The sequence below is a fragment of the Pocillopora damicornis genome, chromosome 1 (genome assembly GCF_964200805.1).
Source record: "Pocillopora damicornis chromosome 1, jaPocDami1.2, whole genome shotgun sequence".
Classification (NCBI taxonomy): Eukaryota; Metazoa; Cnidaria; class Anthozoa; order Scleractinia; family Pocilloporidae; genus Pocillopora; species Pocillopora damicornis.
In genome coordinates this window covers 29,242,157-29,265,432 of record NC_142670.1, presented here as the reverse complement: position 1 = coordinate 29,265,432, position 23,276 = coordinate 29,242,157, and the positions used below count along the sequence as shown (strand labels likewise).

Sequence of the window (23,276 nt, the reverse complement as noted above, 5' to 3'; positions counted from 1 at the left end):
TGCTCTGGTAGGGGCAGCCCAGGTGCCACAAGCGACTCGCTGTTATCTTTAGGCGAGTTAAATAACAGTGTTTTGAACGATGGCAAGACGTAGGTATCCAACATTTTCAACACAAGAGTCTTCTTATTGGTGATATCCAGTTATTCTTCCAAAAGCACAGGTTTGGACTTAAATAATCTGTCAGTTTCTTTATGAATAGCTAGGATAGGATTAAACCAAGATTGTGACCGGATACAGATCTCATTCCAAAGGAAGGGATTTTATCTCAGTTCATTTTTTAACTCGAGGTATATCAGTTATCCCAGGACTAATGCAACATATACCTTCCGTGTTCCTTGAGGAGAAATTGAGAATATCAAGACGTGAACGGCAACGAGCACTTAGAGAAACAGAGATTTAATGAGCACAGCAATAGCTCCGCACGTGCATTTAAAAAAATATTCACTCTATAGCCATCCAATTCTAAATGGCAATGTGAAAACACCAACGTCTGTGTTGACACTGATGGAAAATTAATCAGATTTGTAGATGAACTTGCCTATTTATATCGAAGCGAGGTGAGGTCCAGCACCCTTAAAAAGAGTAAACACATACAACCATTCATGACAATCTTAAGGATGCTCGAAAGGGTTTTTCGTTGTTGCAGTGTTTGTGAAACGATGGAAGATACAAAGAAGGATATTTAATGGAGTGGGCAAACTTTGTCTCCTTGCAATTCTATTGCTGGGCTATACTTTGAAGGTACTTGTGACGTCATATCAGTTACCATGGCAACGCAAAGGTCCACAAAAACGTCCACTAAATTTTAGTTTTTGTAAATTATCTGAAAAACTAATTCGGTGACCTACCATTTTTATTTCTTTGTTGGAAAGTTCTCTAAATTGTTTAACTCTTCAGACAGTATGGAAAAAATTTAAAAGTAGAAATTAAATATATTTAAAGAAAATGCGATTTATGGCTTACAGAAAATTCTACTGGATAATTTTTCCCGAAACTTTTATATTTGAAGTGCCATCGTGAATGGTACGTGCATGCAAAAAATCAAGATAGGTCGCCAAACAAAATTTCGAGCTAGAAACAGATGTATTTCGCCGATTTTATTTCCGGTTCGCGCAATTTCAAGCAACATTTAACTTCCGGTGTGCTGATTTTTATCCATTCTGCTGACGCGTGCATCTTAGTTATGGCGTGGGTAGATTACGCGCGCGCGCGTGCATCTGAAAACTCTTTCCAGCCTCCTTAAGATAATCGAAGTTTTCTTTAGCGTCGCTGTTCCGACTGCATAAGGTCATGATAACTTAGTGGTGAGGAAAACGAATGGACGCCGCATGGGTTTTCTACATGAGAAAAATTCGAAACACACGATTGCCTATTCCTCCAGCATATCTGAAAACGGGAGTGATTTATGAATGAATAGCCGTTTTTATGCTAGAGACGTTACAGTTGTCTAAGACGTTAAAGTCGTCTCGAGACTTTAAATTCGAGACGGTAAATTACCGTTTTTATACTTGACGTTAAAGTCGTCTCGAGACGACTTTAACGTCTTAGACAACTTTAACGTCACTAGCTTAAAAACGGCCGATAACTGGAGATCGATTGCCGAATAAATAAAGCCTGAATGGGGATCCAGTCCCCTAGCTTCATCGTCTCTCAGGAAAGCTCCTGGTTTTCCTGGTTAATCAGTCACGGATGAACTCCTACATGTTTATCAGCGTGGCCATGCTGCCGATTTAAAGGGAGACATTGCCTTTTCAAATCTCCATAATTCTCGACATCCTTTACAATCCAGGAAGCAACACGTGTCCTAACATGCCATGTCACGTGGTGACCTGCTTGACTAAATGGAGTCTTGCCAGACCCGAAGCGCAACCTGAGGCGAGCCACATGTAGGATTGTTTATTGGGATTAAAACGGACCTGGAAAAAAAAAACAACAAAAATAAACTTGACATATGAATCAAACCAGAGGATGAAAGTGGTCACAACAATAGTAGTCAGTGAAAAAATTCAATGTCTTTCTAACCCTTTAACTCCCAAGATCTGATTGTTAATTCTCCCTTCTAGCTTCTACACAATTCTTTGTAAATTATTTACGAGAGTTTGGTGTTAGATCAAGATAGCAACTTCTAGCTGATAAGTTTAAGTATTCTCATTACCTGTATGGGGAGATATCAGGATAGAGAGAAGTTACACATTAATCACTTGTGGGGGTTAAAGGTTAACTTGAATTCGAAATGGTGGAATTGACGTAAATAATGCTTTTCAAAACTCAAGCTTTCAAGATTACATTGTAAATGTGAAGCGACACTACCTCTTAACATAAATAACTCCAAAATGAGTTTAAAATTCCTAACCACTGACATTTCCAGAATCAAAGTACATATTATAGGTGGTAATAACACAAAGTTTCAAATAAATGAAATAAATTGGGCGTTTTTAAGGTTTTGGGTAAATTCAATAGCCCAGGGGTTCGAATCTCGAAAGTCCCGAAACCATTTTTTGAAAGAATAGAGAACCAGGTTCTGTCACCCTACTAAATTCAGCTAATACTTCTTTATTAAAATTTTCAAACACTTTTAAACACCCATCTTAAATGGAAACATGACAGCTTTGCGGGCCTGGGGCCCTTTTCTTGAAGTTCCTGAGGGCCCGTTCCTCGAAAGTCCGGAAACTCAACAGGCCCGATACCATATCTTAGAATCAAAATTTAAAAACTGGAGACGCAGGTTCTGGCACCCTAACCAATCCATTCTGTTTCTTAAGCTGAAATTTTTGCTGGACAATTTTTGAAAAATTTTAAACCCTTCTGGCGAATGAAAACATAAAAGGTTTGCGGGCCCGATAAGTTACCGGGACCTTCGAGGAACGAGCCCCAGGTAACTCTAAGGGCCCGTAAAGCTGTTCTGTTTTCACTGAAGATGGGAATTTCAAGTTTTGAAATTTTTATAATAGATTCATCAGCTAGAGAAACAAAGTGGACTGGTTTGAGAGCCACAAACTAATTTGCTTTTTTTTCAATTTTGATTTTAAAATATAGCTTCAGGCCTGATAAGTTACCGGGACTTTCGAGAAACGGGCGTCGGGTAACAGAAACGACTCTAAATAAGACCATCTTCTTAATTTTTGTCGTATGTAGTTCTTAAATCAGGCGCTTTCTTGTAGTGTAGACCCTTTTCCTCACCATTAATTTTAAAAATTTCGTTTACTTTTCATTGGAAAGGGTAGTTTGATACTGCTGAAGTAATGACGAGAAGATTTTACCACAACTCACGCATGTCACGAATATTTCGCACCTTATGTATCGCTTGAGGATTGGCAAATTGATCATACGGAATGGTTTGCATAGTGCTCGGCGAAAGAAGGCGTTTGAAATCTGGATCTGATTTGTCAACTCTGTCCTTAAACTCCAACTAAAAGAGGAGACGAAAAACATACATATGCATCATGTCGCCAAATGATCATAAGCAAAATATTTCACCTACTTTTATGATACGAAAAAATATCATGAGCGTTATTTTCACAGACGTAAGTGAATCAATAGTAAAAGAATAAATAAATAACTTGATAGATAGATGGATAATGAATAAGTAGAGAAGGAGAGACAAAAAAGTCACCCAGAGTGTTAATAAGCGAAAGATGATGTTATTCGGTGAACGAAACAGTCAAACTTGAAGAAAAGAACTCTGAGCGCTCCTAATAGAAGTCAAACCCAGGACCTTCTGACTAGTACTTCGGATGCTCTACTATTGAGCTATAGGAGACTCGTGGTAGGCTTGGCCGCTTAACTAGGTCCACGGTGACAAACTTTCTGCATACCACAAGGATAAGATTGTCGACATGTGACGCTTCTGCTCAATGATGATGTAAATAAAGATGGCAATTTTAAGCTTGATATTTTTTAAGTGGAAGATGATGCTATTTGATGAATGAAAATAGCATACTGAGAGAAAAGGAACTCCAAGTGCTCCCCATGGGAGTCGAACATACGACCTTCCGATTAAGAAACTTACTGCATTAACATCATGAAACACAAGTCTGTGTTTCTCAAACACTTCTCCTAAAGTCTTTGGTGGAGTGGGTGTTCCCTTTTTTGCGTCACCATCTGTTTTCCCAGACGCATTGGTGGTTTCCATCATCTCGTCTGCATCTGATTTCGAGGTTGACACGTTCACTGAAGATTTTTCTTTAGAAGCAAGGATTTCTTTCATCTTCCTGTCAGCAGATGAACCATTGTCACCGGCAGAACCATCCGTTTGAGTTTCCTCAACTGAGTCAGCGTTTTTCTGTTCTCTTTGAGAAAAATCTTCCTTATTTTGTTCACTAGATGAAGAATTACCAGCAATTTCTTCCAAAAACGCCCTGTAAATGCCCTTGAAGAAATAATAATAATAAATATAAGATTTTTGGCTGTTGGAACGAGCCTCGCTTTCTTCGCTCACTTGTCGCTTCCGTTCTTACAAACACAGTTTCCATTTTTTTTCAGTGAGGATGTGGGTGAGAATCTCGAGCAATGACAAACCAAAAGAACAGGTGATAAGTGATACAACGAATACGTCTTTTTGTATGAATGCGTCAAGAAAATATATTACCAACTTAATTAGCCGAGTTACTTTTCCAAACGATTTTTTCGAGAGTAAATGTCTGATGAAAAATGACCAGCGATTGTAATATAACTAGTCAGTAAGTAACTGCTGTGAGTTGTTCGGGTGAAAATGTCGTTCAACGATATATGGGATCATCTGATTAAATATGACATTATCAGGGTTACAGACTTAATGTAGCGAAAAGCTTCTACCTTGCGGAGATCAATATTAGACATCTAAAAGTTTACCACTCATTCTTACAAATCTAGCAAACGTTTTCCGTTTCTTCGGTAAGACATGGACAGCTACAACCTCGCCGGCAGCATCACCACAGGCCAAGATGTTTGACCACTCAGACATCGATATACTCTGTTGAAGCGTAAAAGAAAAAAGCTCATTACCTGTTATCCTCAGGCCAAATATGACTAATTTCCTGTATAAGGAAAGAAAACAAAAACCGAAAACATGAAAACAAAACCCGAAATTAACGGCCAATCAGAGGAAAGAAAAGTACCATCAAGAGCCAATAAGATTTCAAAGAAAAAAAAAACCACCCAAATGCCTAAAGCGCGGGAAAAGGCGAGCGACCACGTCGTGATTGGTTTAAGTTTTGCAGCACGAGTTTTCTGGACCAATGACAGAGCGAAGTAATAAAAAAAAAAAACCAAAAACAACAAAGCAATCCCGGTTTACCTTCGACACTTATTTGAAAATTACTCTTTAACCCTTTACATCCTAACATTAGTATGAACATTCTCCAGACTGTTCTTTATACATTTCCAAAGGTGCTGACAAGGAGAATTTGTTTGCTAATCAAAAGGTTCCTTCCCTGGTGATCATTTCCTTTATTCTCACGACCTTGAAGTGAGATTCAGGAGAGATATTGTAGGGAGAAATTAGATGCCAGTCACTTTTAGGGGTTAAAGGGTTAAATGATTAATCGCCACGGTAGGCTAACTTACGGCACGAATCCGTAAATGTATAAGGAAAAAGTACGCAGGGAGACTGGGTGATGCGATCACATTCATCAGGGAGAGGGAGGGGAAAAAAGTGCTTCCCAAGGCCAATCGCGCAATGACTGTCCTAATCTATGTAATGAAGGCCGCAAAGGTCACACTCGAAAGAGCTTGCCAAGAAGACCAAGATTGGGAGGCGCAGTAGCGGGATCTTTTTAGTGAGCTCATTAGGAAGGCAGTCGGTGAAAAGGATGATTGTATATCTAGAATTTCTAAGACAATGTACATACCCAGATTGTGCAGTTATGCGTGGACGCTAGATTGGTCAATCTCTCATCTTTGTTAGTTTGGAATGTGAAGTATCTTGCAACGCACGGGTACGTCAGATTCTGAAATGCATCGTCTTCACAGCTCATAATATTAGCAAAACCGTACGGCCAATGAATCTCATGCGGTACACCTGTAAGTTGTGAGGCAAAAAAAAAAAAGATTTAAATATCGCTCTAAAAACTAAATTTTGCTACAATGCTAATTTTGGACCTCATCGTAGAAACCCAGTTAGCCTACAAGCACGTCTCATTGTAAGCGCTTCTGCACGAGTGTTTCTTCGCCCGCAGATAAGTAGGGTTCCTTGAGAAACGCAAGTCGAAAGAGGTCTGCAAGGGGTCTAGCACTGAATCACCGAGGCCCACTGCTTACGTAAAACCACGGTTTGGGTTAGACCTTGTGTAAATGACCGGCCCTCATAGTTCAGTGGTAGAAAGTACTAATCGGAAAGTCGCAAGTTCCACTTCCATTGAGAGCACTAAGAGTTCCTTTTATTTATTTATTTATTTATTTATTTATTCATTTACTTATTAGCGATATTTATGCAGGCTTGCCCAGTTCAGCTTCAAGCAGGTTTGAATAGAGGCCTGCTTAGGAGATATTACGTAAAAAAAAATGGACTTAGAAATATAAAACACAAAAGGAGCCCACAACAAATTATAATTTACACTTAAGATAAAAAGCATACATTACATTTCATGGTACATCGCATCAATTACATAAATGAAGTTTGAGAAGTTTCTTAAAATTAGGCCGGCAGTTAAGTCATGTTACGTAGTTTATTAGTCAGAGTATTTCACGCATTTGCACCTTTGTAACTAAAGGAACCTTAATATTTCGATGTTTTAGCAGGGGTAATTGCGAAAGGTCTCTATATCTGGTATTGAAGGCATAATATTTGCAGGAAAAACTAGATCCATTCAAGGGATAGGCGAGCGTGAGACCGTGTAGGCATTTAAACGCTTGGAGGCAAGTGTGATATTTCGTGTGATTTTCTAAGGAGGGCCAGCTAAAAGTACCGCCTGCACTTTCTACTTTACGTCCTTCGATGATACGAGCTGTTCGAAGTTGCAATTTGTTCAGGAAGTCTCGATTTGTTTTTCCGCAGCCATCCCAGATTACTCAGCAGTAGTTGAACAGTGAAAGTATCATTGGGTCATAGAATGTGCTCCTTTTGTGTCATTCACTGAATAAGATCATCTTTCACATAAATAAAACTGTTCATTAAGCACCCCAGTAACCACCTCTTTCAAATGGGCATAATTCACCGGTCATGTAATTCGTAACAGTTACTTTCTTTTTCATGTAAACAATAAAATGAAGCGAAGTTGATTCAAACGAGTACCTCGTTTTATGACAGCTACTGGCATCAAGGGAGACTTAAGATCCCACACTTTATACAATCGATCATAACTCCCTGGAAATCAGAAACAAAGACATATAGTTAACCCTTTGACCTCAAGAGTGACCAGCATCTAATTTCTCCTCACAATATCATCCCCCGAATCAAGTATTAAGGTCATGAGAATAAAGGAAATGATCACCCACTAAAGAAACTCTTGATTGTTAGACAAATTCTCCTTGTCAGCACCCTTGACAATGTATGGAGAACAGTATGAGGAAAATTTATACTGACGCCGGGGTGAAAAGGGGCAACTGATACAACTCACGATTTCAAAAAGATCAAACGGTGAAAAATGTGACATGAAATGTGTTGTGGTATCAAGGAAACGTCCCTCCCCCCCCCTCCCTAACACCCACTAACTCCTACGCTAATCTTTTCTCATCTTACTGCCACTGATGTCAACATTGCAGCATAGTTGGTATACCTGTGATCACAAAGTTTATGGTTTACCTGTCACAAGGTAGTCAGGACATTCTCGGCACCAAGCGAGATCTTTGATCACTGATGAGTTCGCCAGAATATGAAGGAAAGGAGCCAGACCTGTAAAGGATGATATTTAAGATATAAAATCAGCGAGCCATGCAGTAAGAAGACACACAAACGTCCATCTCCAGAGAATTGCACAAGAAGCCACCCATTTGCATCTATTTATGAAATATTGAGATTAGAGACTCTGGCAAATCATTTATCCTTCGATGATGCCACCTATTTGAAAAGGCAGTGAATTTCTACTAAAAAGAGGAAGGGAGAGCTTTAGAATATAACCTCTGCGTTGGTTAATTAATTTTCTGAGTTTCTGGTACAAATAGGACAAACCGTTACACCATGTCTCAAAAGTTGTAAAGGATGTCTCATTCATTCGTAGGCCTAAATTAAGTCTGTGTTCATTTAGACATTATACAAATTTCTTTCCGAGACGTTCAGTAATCATCACTGCCCTACAGTAAAGGTTAAGTCTGGAAGCTATCGAAAGTCAATGGGAATGAGTACGTGTATACTCACGAAATGTTTTTCCTTCATTCTCGGTTTCCTTTAGCAACGGCGATTCTGTCGTGAGATTCCATATTGCCACCGATCCTGAAAGACGTGTCAACATTAGCATGCAATAAACCCGAAAAGGGTTCTTTCAAGGAAAATTGCTGCCCCTACCCCCTAAAAAACCGAGACACTAAGGTCGATTTTTATTGTACATTCTATCAACTCTATCACTCTAGGAATATCCAGCTTACGAAGTCAATAGTAACGATTAAGGACAAATGTTAAGCCTGAGTTGTAACACCGATACCATTCACTAAAATTGATCTTTCACTCCACAGCGCTTTTTAGAAATTACAACTGCATAGCCAAATTACCCTGTTAAATTATATGGCAACAGGTGTCGGTGCTGTGGAGGAAACTTCTTCAAATCTATTGAATTTTAGTGCTAAACAGATCTCACCATCGGAAAATCCAGCCGCTATCTTCTCGTGCATGGCACAGGGAAACCACTTTGCACACCAAGCTTGACCACTCTCCCCACTGTAAGCCACGCCCAGGGAACATGGAATCAACTTAGCATGTGGAATGGGACGAAACATCACTGATAATGATGAAAAGGAAGATTCATTAAAAATCTGTTTGCGTCTCTGTGGTTATATAAACAGAACTGGTTGATTATACAGAGTATGAAACAACTATAGAATTTTACCCAAAATCAGCACTTGTTCCCGATCAGTTCTTACACTTTATTATACCTTTTCAAACGGTTATCCAGCGTATCATCATTTAAGTCCCAGTTTGGCCAAGCCGAAATACCCATGGCGCGACCAGACCGGTGGTTTTCAACAAAAACCAAAAGAATATGCGAGGCTACATGCTGTTTTGGATAGTCACCAAAAAAACGCAATTCGCCACTTCCGCTAAATAAGGAAGTTCTTTTAAAATTAATTTTTTGCTAATCCATGAAAAAAAAACTGTTTAAAATCACGTTCAAAACTACACCTGTCTTAAAATTGTTCTTTGAGTCCTTCACCTCTTGGGTAGATTCCAACTCAGATGGCCAAGGAATGCTGCAAAACAAACAGCGTCATTATCACTAACATCGCTGATCCAAAAATTGAGTTGAACAGAAGACGAGGCAAAGTTGGCTTCTACTTTAAACTATTACCCATCTTTGATCCTTTTTTTTCCGGTAATGTTGTACTGCATCTGATTTAAGCTGTTGTAAGTCGTATCTACGCCACTCGCCTACTATTTACAGATAACTACAGAAATTATTTTTTGCTGTATTTTTCAGTTCAATTTCGAAAGACTCTAAAACAAGCCTTCTTAAAACATGGCCAGATTATGTCTCGGTAGCCTATTTTCAATCATGAAGGATTTCAGAACAAGAAAATAAATGGATGGCGAAAAGGTGGCCTGACAGTTCACTTGACACTTGACACTTGACACTTCACTGTTCGGAACACTGAGGTGTTTGACTGGAATTTTGTCGGTTATTGACTAACATCAAAGTGAACTCTTCTCCATTAAAACTAAATAGTTTATTATGTCTTCCGACAATTTAATCCAATCAATTTTCTGGTCAAAAATATTATCCCAATCACCAAAAAACGCTGTGTATCACAGTGTGTGCCTAGAGATGCTATGAATCATAACTTTACAGCAAAAAGGTTTTTTAAATTACCTCAGAATACGAACCAAGCCATCGCTACATGCTACAACCATAACACCAAGACGCGGAAGACACTCTGTCTAGCAAAGATGACATAGTAATGGAATCAAATATCTGATTGGTGCTACGTTGGAGGGGGGAACTACAAGGTAATTTGGTTTTAACAACTGAGATGATGATGGTAAATTTTCTTCTCCCTAAAGAGTTTCTAAGAGCCTGTTTACTAGAAGGTGGGAGATCCCAAGTAGGTTAGGTAACTTTTCTAGCCGTGGTCGAGAAAAAGCCCGCGTTTACATACAATTTCACAACCCCAGGATCCCGGGGCGAGGTTGTTGGCGCGCTTGTAAATGGGGACCTTAAGAAAACCACGACAGCGACGGCAACGAGGACATGAAAAAACAAAAGATCTAATTGGCAGAAAGATAACTTAGCACGTGCGTTTTAAAACTTTGTATATTTCTTAGCCATCCCATGCTAAACAACAACGTGAAATTACCACAATTTGCGTCGTCTGCGAACAGAAACCGCGACGGCAAATTATTTTAATTTCCTTTTTAACACTCAACACTTCTTTTATACGTTATGCTGAGGTTGAGGTGTGGCGCCGTATGAGACGATAAACACATGCAGCCATTTTTGAAATTCTAATTAAAGGTAGAAATTCATTTTTTAATCGAAGTCTTCCTTGGCGCTTAAGGTCCCTAATGAAACATGAACGCCACCCCGGCTAGGCGGGTTTCCTTGCCCGATAGACCGCGCAATCCGCCTGGGCGGGTTATTCCACCTATCATGTAAACGTGATCAAGATAAAAAAGAGATTATAAAGATAGGCGGATTACTCCACCAAGGCGAGTTACCTCACCTACCTGGGGTCTCCCAGCTCCAAGTAAACAGGCCCTAACGCGCGCGTTTGGAGCGTTAAGCCTTCGTCAGATTGATTAGGGAGTTTAAGAAACGACGACGGCGACGCCGTAGACAACGTAAGTTAAAAAATGAACTTATATTTTACCTAAGAATCTCGCGATACTCTAAAGTCATTAAGTCTGTTTCTCGCTGTCAAAACTATCTCGAAACTGAATACGGAACACAGTGTTGAAATAAAAATTTAAAAAATTCGCCGTCGCTGTTCACGTTCTCCAGACAACGCAAAGTTTGGTCATTTCACGTTGTTGTTTTGCATAGGACGCAAAGAAATTTACAAAGCTTTAGTACGCACGTGCACAACTATTGTTCTGCTCATTAAACCTTTGTTTAGTGACGTTCCCGTTGCCGTTGCCGTCGTGGTCTTCTTAAACTCTCTAATGAGGAAAGGCTGACGCTCAAAACGTCAGCTTCACAAACTTTTTACAGCGGTCAAGTTACTCAGTTAATAAAACCAAATTATCCTGTAAGGAACATGATCTAAAACGAGTCACCTAAGCAAGTCTATTTTTGGATGTTGGTTCCAAAAATTTCAAAGTGAAGAGAACGTGAGAGCTAATAAAGGCAACAGGTAAATGGCTCTCTGTCATTCCTAATGTCGCCAATCGCGATTCAAAAATTAATTTCCTATCGAATTTCAACTTCGGCAAAGTGCGTCTAATGATACAAATGGAGGAAAAGGCAAACAACATTTTTGAATCTAGCTCCCAGTCTGACTTCGAAATCAAACAACAGGACGGATGTTTGTGAATTTCATCACTTTTGACCAGCAAGCAATCACGTTCATCTGCCTCACTCACTAAGGGAAATGTTTATTTTAAAGGGGCATAGTGTACTTACTTGGTTTTTATCAGAGAAAGAAGGTTCCCATGTTCCAGACGGACACCAGCTGATGTCCCATATGGCACCAAAGTCGTGCGCTATGCCGAGTGACAAGGTTGGTTTCGACCCTGAACTGAAAGAGAGAAGAGCTTTCCAGCTAAATTTTGAAAAGGAAAAGGGCTTACATTATTTGTCGAGCACTCATCCTGTCCGCACTCTTTTGTTGGTAACAGTTTGGTTAAGTGTGACCGCAAAGAAATCACTTTTATCACACAAACGAGAGGCGCACTGAATATATCTTACACTAAAAATCTTCTTTGTTGTAAGATGTTTTAAAAAATGAGGAATTCAGCAGCAAAAAAAAAAAAAATTTTAGTATATCTATAATACGCGCGTTTGTAAAAAAAACTTTACCAAAAAAACTATCATTGACTCTTACCTAGCTGAGTTCACTTTTAACTGACCAACATTCCACAGTTGTATAAGTCCTTTTCTTGAAAAACATTTATGAACATTGTGAACCTAAGATGAAATAATGCGACGCCTTAGATATGGGGCAGACATTTGAAAGAAAGTCATTTTTTTCAATTAATATATATCATACAGGAACACCGTATCAAATAGGTCGTGGTAATCAAAGTGTTTCATTGTAATATACTCTAACTGCTTCTTGAGTTCACTGAGAGGTTTCTTTGGATATTCTTCATTGCTAACTAATCTTTGAACGAACTTCCCATCCTATTCTTGAACAGCACAACTGGTCTTAAATGTCGCCCAGCGAGAACTAAACAACTGTGCTCTTTTTTGTGCTGCAGTAGCATTGTTCTCCATTAGAAGAGGAAGGGACAGTTGTGATTATCTCTGTGTGTCTTCTTAATCGGTTATCAAGTTGGTTGATTGGTTTAATCAACTGAGTTGATAATGTAAATTGGCCACTGTTGAGAGTTTCAAAGCTGACGTTTCGAGCGTTAGTCCTTCGTCTTTCGCTCTGACGAAGGGCTAACGTTCCAAACGTCAGCTTCGAAACTCTCAACGGTGGCCAATTTACGTTATCAACTCAGTTGATAATACCGTATTACATTGTTATACTCTCCCACCGACGCAATACCACATTTTCTTTAGAAACTTACCCCCTACATTCATTTATCAAGTTGGTTGATTCGTTCTTAGTACCTTTGTTGTCACTTTGCTTTCTAAAAGACCACAGCACTTTGATCACCCTTTTGAGTCATACTTCAAATTATCAGACGTTCTGTCGACTCACCTCGTCGAATGATCTATGCGTGCTAATTGCCAAATACTGATCTGAATTCTTGGTTGAGTCTAAAATACATATCACAAAACAAAGCAAGGTAAATAATGACACGTCATTGGTTTTATGGTTAATTTTTTGTACCCCATCTGAATAACGGCATCAAACTCCAAATAACACAGGTCTGAAAGGGACACAAACCAGGTGAGTTACCTGGTACTGGGCACCAATCCATCGCCCAGACTGGTCCACCAACATTGAAGGTCACATCACCATGGAGAGAACCTGCCAAGAAGTAACTTTATTGGTTAGCAGCAAAGCACAAGGCATAAATTATCGGCATGAAATACAGCGGGATAAGTTATGTCGTTTTTCAGAGTATTTCATGTTACATTAATTTATGGTTGTAATTTTTGCTATTAGACTTGAAAAAGTGTTCTTTCTTTCATTTCGAAAATATGATGCTCATCTTTTGAAGAAGAAACCATGCTAAATGTGGATTCCATGACAATTTTATATTCCAACAAGATCAAGGTATCAGCCTAAATTTGCGAAACACGTGCCGTTCTTGACAATTTCACTCTCGAAATGTCAGTTGTGAACGGCAAAGCTCTCACATCGTTCATTTTTTTTTACCAGGACAGAGCAATGTAGAATTCACTTCTTATAGTATTTCTTTCAACTCGAGTGACTTGACTCGTCTACCTAAGTATCCCAATACACATTATCTTCAAAATTTAATTGAAAGAGGCTCCGTTGCATATCTTACTATGATCTTTAGATGTGCTCTCAAACAATGGAAGTTCTGTGCTCTCCTCTGAGCTCTGACTGTCTCCTTTTCTTCTTATTTGAAACGGTGGTGAGGTGGTTGCTTCAGGTAAATACTGGTCGACTTCACTATTAAAAGAGGAGAAAAACGAATTTCAATAAACACATCCAAAATGGTGAATAACTCGGATAATTGGTCTTCATGCGTTTCTCATCAAAATATGATACAATATATACTAAAATAATAATGATAATAGCAAAAATGACTTTATTTTAACTTTTCCATTAGATAGCTCTTTATGTGAAATATCTAAGTATAAATATAAGTATTTATACACAAAATCTAAAAACTGTGGTTCGTGTATCTTGGGAAAAATTAGTTGTGACTAAGTGAATTAAGAAAGTGTTTGAAGTTATCATTGCAGAATGTTTTAGAAGAAGGATAATCACTATGAAGTGTATCTTTATACTTAGATGTTGTATTTGCCAAGTGCCTAATGGTGTAGCAGGTTTCCAGAACATACAAAATCCAAAGGACCTTTTACAGTCATGTGATCACAGCCACAAACACATTTTTAGAGAGGGTTTTAGAATCCCAAACATATCCTATTTAAGGGTGAACTTTTTTACAATGATCCTTGGCAGTTATTAGGCCTTATCTGGACTGAGATACACGCACTACACGGACACTTCATCCATCACACATTGGAAAATTCGAAAATGGAATACCAAACGCAATTAAACCTTGACAATGATTTACCTGAGCTCAACTTTACACCAGTATGAGGAGGAGGGTCTCAAGTTTGGGAACAGCTCCTTATGTGTATACTCTTGCTTGCGCCTAAAGATTACAACAGTAGTAACACACAATCAAATTAAGAGACCCTGAGGTACAAAATGAGTTCTTTAACAAACAAAAAAAGGCAACCACAAAATGCTATTTCCGAGTTGCACACAACCTCTGTTTTGACAATGGTAGGTTTAAACCGTTTGCTATGAAATTAATTGGTCAGAGGTTTTGCACTTATCAGTCTCGTTTCAAAAGTGAGGGTCGTCGTACGGGAATTTTTTGTGCAATTGACGGGCAATAAAGGAATGCAGGGGCCGCAAAAGCCATAGAAAAATAATCGATATCAACTCGGGCGTTTCATCTTTTAAGTGCACCAAAATTTCAAAGGTTCTGTCTTGCGCATATGCTTTTCATTACCACCAAGACTTTACTGTTTTACCAGCTTTCTGTTGTTGTGTAACTCTCCGAGTCCTTTGCCCCAATAGGCCCAAATCTCACATGTTCGCCAGACGTTCTGTTAGGCGGTTGTCTCTTTTTTCTTGGTTTCTTGAACTTTGCTCTCGTGTCATCCCAGACAACAATTTCTTCGGCATCCTCCAGGTGGTCATTTAGTTCGCTACCACTGTCGTCGATCTCTTCAATCTCTACATCGTCACTGTCATCTTCACTCTCTCCTGAACTGGCAGCTTGAAAATCCACATCACTTCTGTCGGACTTCTCCATTCCCTTTGGCTGTTAATTTACAAAAAGTAAATCACATATAAGAGCTGGCTATTCTGATAGCCTCTCTGACCCTTTGACCCCTCACAGTGACCAGCATCTAATTTCTCCTTACAATATCTTCGCAAAATCACTCTTAAAGGTCACGGGAATAAAGGAAATTATCACCAATTAAAAAAACTGTTGATTGTTAAAGAAATTGTCCCTGATAGTACCTTGGGAAATATATAGAGAACAGTATGGAGAATATGCATACTGATATTAGGTTATGAAGCGTTAATCCATTACAGTACAAATGGAAACGCGATGAGGTAACGGATCACGTCGGAATGAAGTTTGATCGTAAAGTCTAATCGTCAAGACGAGGAAGTTACATATACATTTTGAATTTCGCAAAAGTAAGGTGAAGAATTAGTTGTCATTCCAAGACAGCTCTGTCAGCTTGGTTCTTTGGTTATATCAACAACCTCAATAGGCTGTTCGAAGCTTAGGTGGCGGAAGTTGTTGATATCTGTTCAGAAGATTTTGCTCTATGGTACTATTTCACTACCTTATATTTTAGAATCCCTCCCAGCCTGTTCCAGGCGTTAATTTAGTAAAACAGAGCGCAACAGTAAACAACGCCAAAGTAGGGGAGGAACAAACCAACAAAAAAATAGCCAGAGAGGTTTTGGTCGGGATGCGTGATGAAAAAGCGTTCAGTTAGAAAACCGGAGCACGATAAAACACGGAGCGCGACGGAAAAAGGAGCTGGATGGCAGCAAAAATTACTCGACCACGCCCGTTCACTTTCGCGGTCTCTTTACTAACTGAACGCAGGTTAGCAACTTACAGGCGATTTATCAAAAGCAAAAAGGCCATTTAACCTCCGCCTTGTTACTTTCGATGGCAAAGGATCTCACAGCAAAAATTTCCCGCTGCGACCGTTAATCACATCATGTAGTTATCAGGGATTTCAGTGACTTTTTTCATAAGCGATTGCTGATGGTGTAAAAGGCAGCTGTACCGCTTGGAGAGGGCCCTGGAAAGGGATTGTAACGAGTGCCTGCAAGCAGGCTACACGAACAGCGGTAAGATGTCTTAGAGGTGGGGGTAAACCACTGGTTGCCGCCTGTTAATGAAACCCCGGCAGCAATGGATGTTATCAAGAACAGCCATTATTTTGCCTTAATTAATGACACTGTTCTTTGATTAAAAAATAACATTTACCATATATCCAACATGAAGGTGCTTGATGTGCTTCTGGATGATTAGTAAGGATAGATACTTCTTGCCACATGCCAGACACTTGTAAGAGATCGCTTTCGCACAGGATTGCAGATGCTCTTTGAGGCTTGACACTGCCTTAAATGTTTCTGAACACCCCTGAAGAAAGTCGAGAATGAAAACAAAATATATGTAAAACCAGGAGTTTGAATAACTTTTTCCATAAGCGGCTGTGCCCGAAAAAAAAGGCTGCAATGCTGGCACAACCCAAACATGACAGCCTTCACATTCAGGATAAACAGACAGCAGTAAGAGGTTTCACAGGTGGCGGTAGACTAGCAACCGGCCTAATTACTGAAACTCCAGTGCAACACCCGAAAGAGTGCATAATTTTTTATGTCTGATACTCTCCGCTCCTGTGTCTTACCCACAAAACATGACACACAACACTTGACTGTCATGCAGTATAAAAACTCACCAAGCCAGGACAAACTATATCTGACTCTGTCTTCAGCATCTCATTCCATTTGTCCTCTTGCTCCTTTGAAACAACTCTTCCTTTAATTTTGGATATCAGCTGGCCAAGGGTTCTCTTTTCTGTCTTTTTGGCCAGATTGATTTCTTCAAGTTCTTGGTCTGTTGTTATTTGCTGTACCTTTGATATGGCCCTTTAGCGATATAATAATAATAATAATAATAATAATAATAATAATAATAACAATGATAATAATAACAATAATAAATAATAATAATAATAAAATAATGAAACAGATTAAATTGGCTAAATTCTAGAAGGCGAGGCTTGCATCTATGGTCCGTCAGCCTAGGATTTTGCTTTCTGGTAGCATAACTACAGCTGCATGACCCAAAAAACTGTCCTTAATTCCTTAATTCAAAAAGCTGGTCACTTGACAACTTGTCTCTCATTGCTTTTCCGCTTATGGCCCAAGCACTAACAAGAGCTTGAAAGTAGGTTGTCAATTTGTTGGAAATTGTTTCACTCAAACACATGTTAACACTTCTTCAATAACAGTGGAGGGTGGGGAGGGCAGCAATACTCCTCAGGAACAAGGAAGTCACCATGGCAACTGCACAGCAGGCCACTTCAAGACACCTGTCACACAACACCTACAAATCGGTATGTGGAATAAATTTTCACCCAAAAGTGGAAGGGGAGAGGACAGAAAATAGAAAGAAAAGCAGCAGGAAATTCAAGCAAAAACATGTAGCAATCCCCCTGAAAACCTCCCTGGGTTAAAGCGCAGCACTGACTTGGTTTTAACCAGACCTAAATTGTAGCCCCATGAAAAGTAAGCGAGAGAACAGGCAGCAAAGAGTGGGATTCAAGATTAAGACACCAACAAGAATACTGTGTTGCATTCCTGCAGCATTCCACTTTACCTTGAAGCTGCCTTTCTTCTTCTTCTTCCACTTGGTAGAATTTCAGGCTCCTCTTCCTAAGAAAGCAAAAGGCTAATCAACATCAAAAGTCCTCTATCTCAGGCTTCAACTGACATTTTGTTAAGCTTTACAAAAAGTGTCTGAGTTCCAGAACACTTTAATATCAGTGTACAAGGATGAACATCAGGGTCAGATGATCAAAGAGTGGATCAAGCCATCCAGTGGATAAATCATTATCCAGTGAACTATGCACTATCTACCAGATAGAAATTTATCCAGTCAAAAGTGTTTTCCATCCTGTAGTGTTCTATGTATCCCATTAGGACCTACATTATATAAGCGAAAAGGACTACAGGACATGAGAATGAACTGGCCATGTTGTTATAAGAAGCATGCTTTGATTAAAGTTGTGTTTAGAGTCAATCCTATTGTTTTGTGGGTCATTGGACCCCAAACAGCACACATCCTTTGAGCAACGTGGCCATAAGTTTTAAAAATGGAAGTGCTCAAAAATCTAACATTTTGAAAGTTAGTACAAAAGAATCCTAAAGGGCATCTAGGTAGAAATAAAAAGTTTGGATATCGATGGTACAGGGCTCTAAGTTGGAAGCGTAAAAAAAAAATGTTTCCATAGTAACTGGAAATAAGAAAAAACAACTTAATCTTGCTGTACCTCATCCTTAACCTCAGAATGATCACTGTTGATGGGTTCACTCTAGGTAGAAGAAAAAATACATCAATTACAGGAGATAAAGATACATGAAGACAGCATACACAAAATAACATCATCTGCATCAAGTATCTTGCATTAATTAAATTGGCACAGTACAAAAAGTTACCTGGGTGTGTTTAGCCTTCATATGATATGTAAGTCCTGGATAGGACATGTATTGTTTTCCACAAATCTCACAAGGAAACTTCTCTCTCTCCTCCTCTTTTATCCCACATATTTTCACGTGGCTTTGGTATCCAAGGGCAGTTGTGAACTTCGCTCTACACCCCTGGTTTGGGCACGCTAAGGACTGTCCTGACTTCACGAGTCTTTTCAGCCTTGTAGACTGAAATGAAAGATGTAAATATTCTAGGCTGTTCATACTACAGTTAGTAAAGGCATAGGTGATGGTGAAATGTTACAAAATTTGATGTTTAAGTTTTCTGTGCAATTTAACTTAATCATATGAGTGTGTTTCATTTAACTAGGAGTTTCATTGAATATCAAACAAACTCGTCTATGAAGAAAAAAAACAACTTACATCAACAACAAAAACAAATAAAATGAAGGTCATTTCCAGGAAAAACTGTTCAGTCACTGAAATTAAACACCCCCATGATGAAGATCATAGAGAATTGGAGGGCTCAGAGCAAGAACGATCCCTTGATTTTTCGGCCATTTTTGAAAGTGTCCACATGCCAAAATTCAACTACTTCTGAACACTTTCAAAAATGGCTGAAAAATCAAGGGATCGGTCTTGCTCTGAGCCCTCCAATTAAGCCTTTAACTCCCAAGATCTCCTTATTAGTTCTCCTTACTGTCTCTCAAATGATTCTCATTATGCTAGTTTGGAGAATTTGGTATCGCATCAATAAGTAATCCCATAATTAATAATTTTCTTTATTCTCATCATTTGTCTGTTTGATATTGTATTGATATTGTAAGGAGAAATTCTGTCTTGGTCACTCACAGGAATTAAAGGGTTAAACATTTACATTTATTATAGTGCTTCTTATTTGCAAGTTGAAAATTGTGAAGTTAATAAAATCATGTATCTCGATCTAAGGAGCAATATGCAGTAGGTAGGATTTCATTCAAAATTGCATACATCAATAGTTTGCTTTCCTAGATTAATTATTATAGGACCATTATTTATTGCCTTGTAAACTACTGGCATCTATTCACACGATTCTGCATCATGATGTGTTTCTAATAGGAAACATTACCTCAGCCACTTCCTTCTGTTGGAAAAAAATTAAAAGCAAAAGGTATCAATGTATGATTGATTTAACAATGATCTAGATAACAGCATGAAAATATATGTGATACCCTTTATGATGCTGTTCAACCCTTTCAGTCCCAAAAATGCTCTTGCATAAGGTGGTTTTGAGTGGCATGTACAATTCAGCCAGCAGAATCTTTAAGGTTTAAATGCGGGAAGTTTGTGTAACACAAAATGAAATAACTAGTTCTTGTACTTAGCAGTTTCTCAGAATAACAAAAAAACAAAAGCACATTTAGTAAGTTGTTTTAAACAAAAAGGTTTTGGAGCAGTATAATGATGCAATTCTATGTAAAAAAAATTAATCGAAACCATAGTTGGGAAATTGAAGGTTAATATCACACTGCTCTCTTGTAAACACGACTTACTGTTCCTAAATAAATTCATCATAATGCAGCAACTTTTCTCAAAAGGATTCCACCTGACTGATACACTTAGTACACTACAACTTATTTTTAAACCTCAATGTTTAACAAACCTTTGATAATCTGCCCTTCTTTGCTGGCTTGGCAGCTTCTTTTCCATTAAATAATGATATGAAAGAAAGTGACTATCATGAGTAAGAACAGTACCTAGACATTTAAGAAGGACTCTTACAGTGTGACCACTGATACCAGCTTTACTTTCCAAAACTGATCACAATCAAATGACACAACATGATCAAACAACACAACAGCTGATCTATAAAGACCTATGAGGGAACACCATCTAGCAACTGAAATAATAATGAGGATTGAAATGCGCCAATAGCAGTGTAGCAACATGGTACAAATAGCAACATGTAAATAATTGACCTTATCCCCTGATGAAGACTGGCAGTATTGTAGTTGAAATGTTGTGATCAACATCAAAAAAGACTCTATCATGAGAGAAATGAACAAAGTTTATCTCTTATCATCATTATCCTCATAAATTCACTATACCTGCTTTTTTGGTGTCTTTAGCTTTTTTCTTGGTACTTTCTTCATCATTTTCAAAATCATCATCATCATCATTATCTCTATCCTCAGCATCATCATCATCATCATCATCATCATCACTTTCCTGGCCAGCACTGTCATCATCATCACCATCATCATTCTCATCATCAATACCGTCACCATCCTCAATTACAATGTCAACTTCATTGGCAACATCACCTTCATGAACATTATCCTTTCCATCACCAACAATATTGGTACCTCTGTCCACTTTATCATTACTAATTCCTCTCACTTTTTCATTGCCAACATTAACAACATCAGATTCATAACTGGCAGTGTCACCTTTGCGCTTCCTTCCATGTTTTTTACAAGGTCCCTCAATAACATTACGACTTTCCACTAATGAACTTTTTGGTTTTCTTCCTCTCTTTTTAGGGGTATTATCTGAAACACCAGCTTCACTTTCCTCTTTCCTTCGTTTGTTCCCCCTTTTATTTTTAGTTGTATCTTCCTCCTCATAAACAAAAGTGTTTTTTCGAGGAGTCCGTACTCTTGTAGAAGTTCTTCTTCCAGTGCCATCAGAATTTTCTCCTTTCTTGGGTAATTCAACTGATGGAGATAATGTTTTACTGGCATCCTTGTTCATCTCCGTCAAATCAAAAGTTACACTGTTATTGTTCTTGGCTGATGTATCTGTATTTTTCTTTGGTCTACCACGTTTCCTCTTTACGGTTCCTTTTGATGAAGCAGCATTTCCCTCCATTTCATTGAAAATTCTATAAAGTAAAAATTGATCCTTACTAATAGTAGACAATTTATGCCTGGTCCAATTGTCTAGGAAATTTCTATCATTGTGGGTTTCTAGCAGAAAATATTTATTTGAAAAGTTAAATCCCACAGCTTATTTTGAATGTGGTAATGTATTAAAATTGCTGCGACAAACTCTCAAATAACTGGAAATCATTTCAAGATACAGGAGGAAGGGTGATGAAGTTTGGAGCTAGCTTGATAGTCAAATGAAGTGACATTTATTAAGTGACATTTTATTTCAGATATTCAAATATCAGGCATCTTCTTAGGACCAGTTAAGTGCACAATCATTTATTCAACCTGCCATGTTTGATTTGGAGCTAGAGTGGACAGTGGGGGGAAGGGGTGTGGAGTGGCCAAAAGACAGCATAATATTTCCTTGATCACCCCCACCCTCACCTTATTTTTTACTGTCACTCACCCCCTTAGTACAAATTTCTTTCTCTTCCCAGCCTTCCACTGCCATTAACATCAAAGAATTGGCAGCCATAATTTTCAGTTAATTAGGCCTGCTCTGAAGGCTATAACATAGTATGCATGCCCTGTGGTTTTATCACCTTAACTAATTAAACATAACATAGCTCACCCTGGACTTGCTAGTGGACTTCTACTCTCACTCCCTGAATGATCCAACGTTCTGTGTTCACGTAAAGCAATTCGAGACTGAAACGTTTGATTACACTGCTCACACTTAAACTTCCTCTCTGATGAGACCTCTTGGTGGTTGGCTCGTCTAACATGGTATTTGAGGCCCCAGAGAGACTTGAAGTCTTGATCACAGCCTTTAACAGGACATAGTACCAGCCCATTTTTTAACAGTTCCTCTTTTAGTTCATCCAAGTTTAGTTTGATAGGTAAGTCATCTGTATCTTTTAGGAGTGACATCGCAGTAATTACTCAATCTATAAAAGATGTGGCAAATTATGAATTAATGAGCTGAATTACAAATGCTTTTTAATTATTAAACTTGGAGTCAATTAGAGCTCAAAGTAAACCAAGCAAATCACCTGGAGCATATCTAACCAAGTTGTGATTAGTTTAAGTATCGAATCTGATTAATCAAGAAGGTTACATACATTTTCTGAACCAATCACATAACAAAGTAAAGCAAAGCTCAAGCAATTGCATGTACTTCCAACACTTAATTTTAAATTTCTGTAAATAACAATGATAGTCTGAGTAACATCCTATTCAAGTTTAACAAGGCAAACTGACACGACACGATTCAGCACATTATTTTCATACATTGCAGACTCCTGTTGATTAAAATTTTAAACAAATGTAACCCTGGCTTTCTGAAACATATCGACTTAACTGGAAATAAAATAAAAAAGAGAATTTAAAACAAAGAATTGCGCCGTCAAGTTCAGCCCCAGCAGGTCTCGAACCAGCGACCCCAATAACCACGTTGCGAATTCGCTCGCTTAAACTAGCATGGTTTCACCTCTGCTTCTCTAGTAGAAATCTTTTCACCGGGGAAGATTGATAAATGCAATGTAAGGATATTTTGGTAAAAATTGATATTCAATTGACAGCAAATTTAACCTTTTTTGTTGAAACGTACCTCTAATTTTCCTAGTTTACGTTTCAGTAGAAGGCGCCATCTTGTTTCATCTGAAGCTGGTCGGCGTGGATTTCTGGTAGTCTGGAACTGAATAAACTGTAGCTTCCGGACAACATGATCTCGAGACCGAAATTACGATTATCGTTATTTCTAAATTGGCACCAAATTTATCGATATAGTAA

At 38.5% G+C, this 23,276-nt stretch overlaps 1 protein-coding gene across 2 annotated transcripts; it reads right to left on the bottom strand.

The window, feature by feature from the left end:
- Positions 1-1,082: 1,082 nt before the first annotated feature.
- On the bottom strand, positions 1,083-23,233 carry LOC113664192 (uncharacterized). 2 transcript variants are annotated; one of them, XM_089188898.1, is made up of 28 exons: positions 23,095-23,233; positions 22,117-22,432; positions 20,721-21,496; positions 20,276-20,313; positions 19,742-19,756; positions 18,643-18,861; positions 18,477-18,518; positions 17,804-17,859; positions 16,881-17,070; positions 16,406-16,561; positions 14,916-15,208; positions 14,447-14,527; positions 13,688-13,815; positions 13,132-13,203; positions 12,931-12,989; positions 12,106-12,188; positions 11,685-11,799; positions 9,936-10,003; positions 9,251-9,318; positions 8,709-8,849; positions 8,273-8,347; positions 7,721-7,810; positions 7,211-7,282; positions 5,829-5,998; positions 4,844-4,951; positions 4,010-4,369; positions 3,293-3,409; positions 1,083-1,916 (listed from the first exon to the last, which is right to left on the bottom strand). In XM_089188898.1, the coding sequence occupies exons 2-28, from the start codon at positions 22,413-22,415 to the stop codon at positions 1,818-1,820; spliced, it is 3,990 nt and encodes a 1,329-aa protein (XP_089045024.1). In that variant the 5' UTR covers positions 22,416-22,432; positions 23,095-23,233; the 3' UTR covers positions 1,083-1,817. The 2 variants fall into 2 exon arrangements, with proteins under 2 accessions (XP_089045024.1, XP_089045028.1); XM_089188902.1 differs by having other exon boundaries at positions 20,276-20,310.
- Positions 23,234-23,276: the final 43 nt, after the last annotated feature.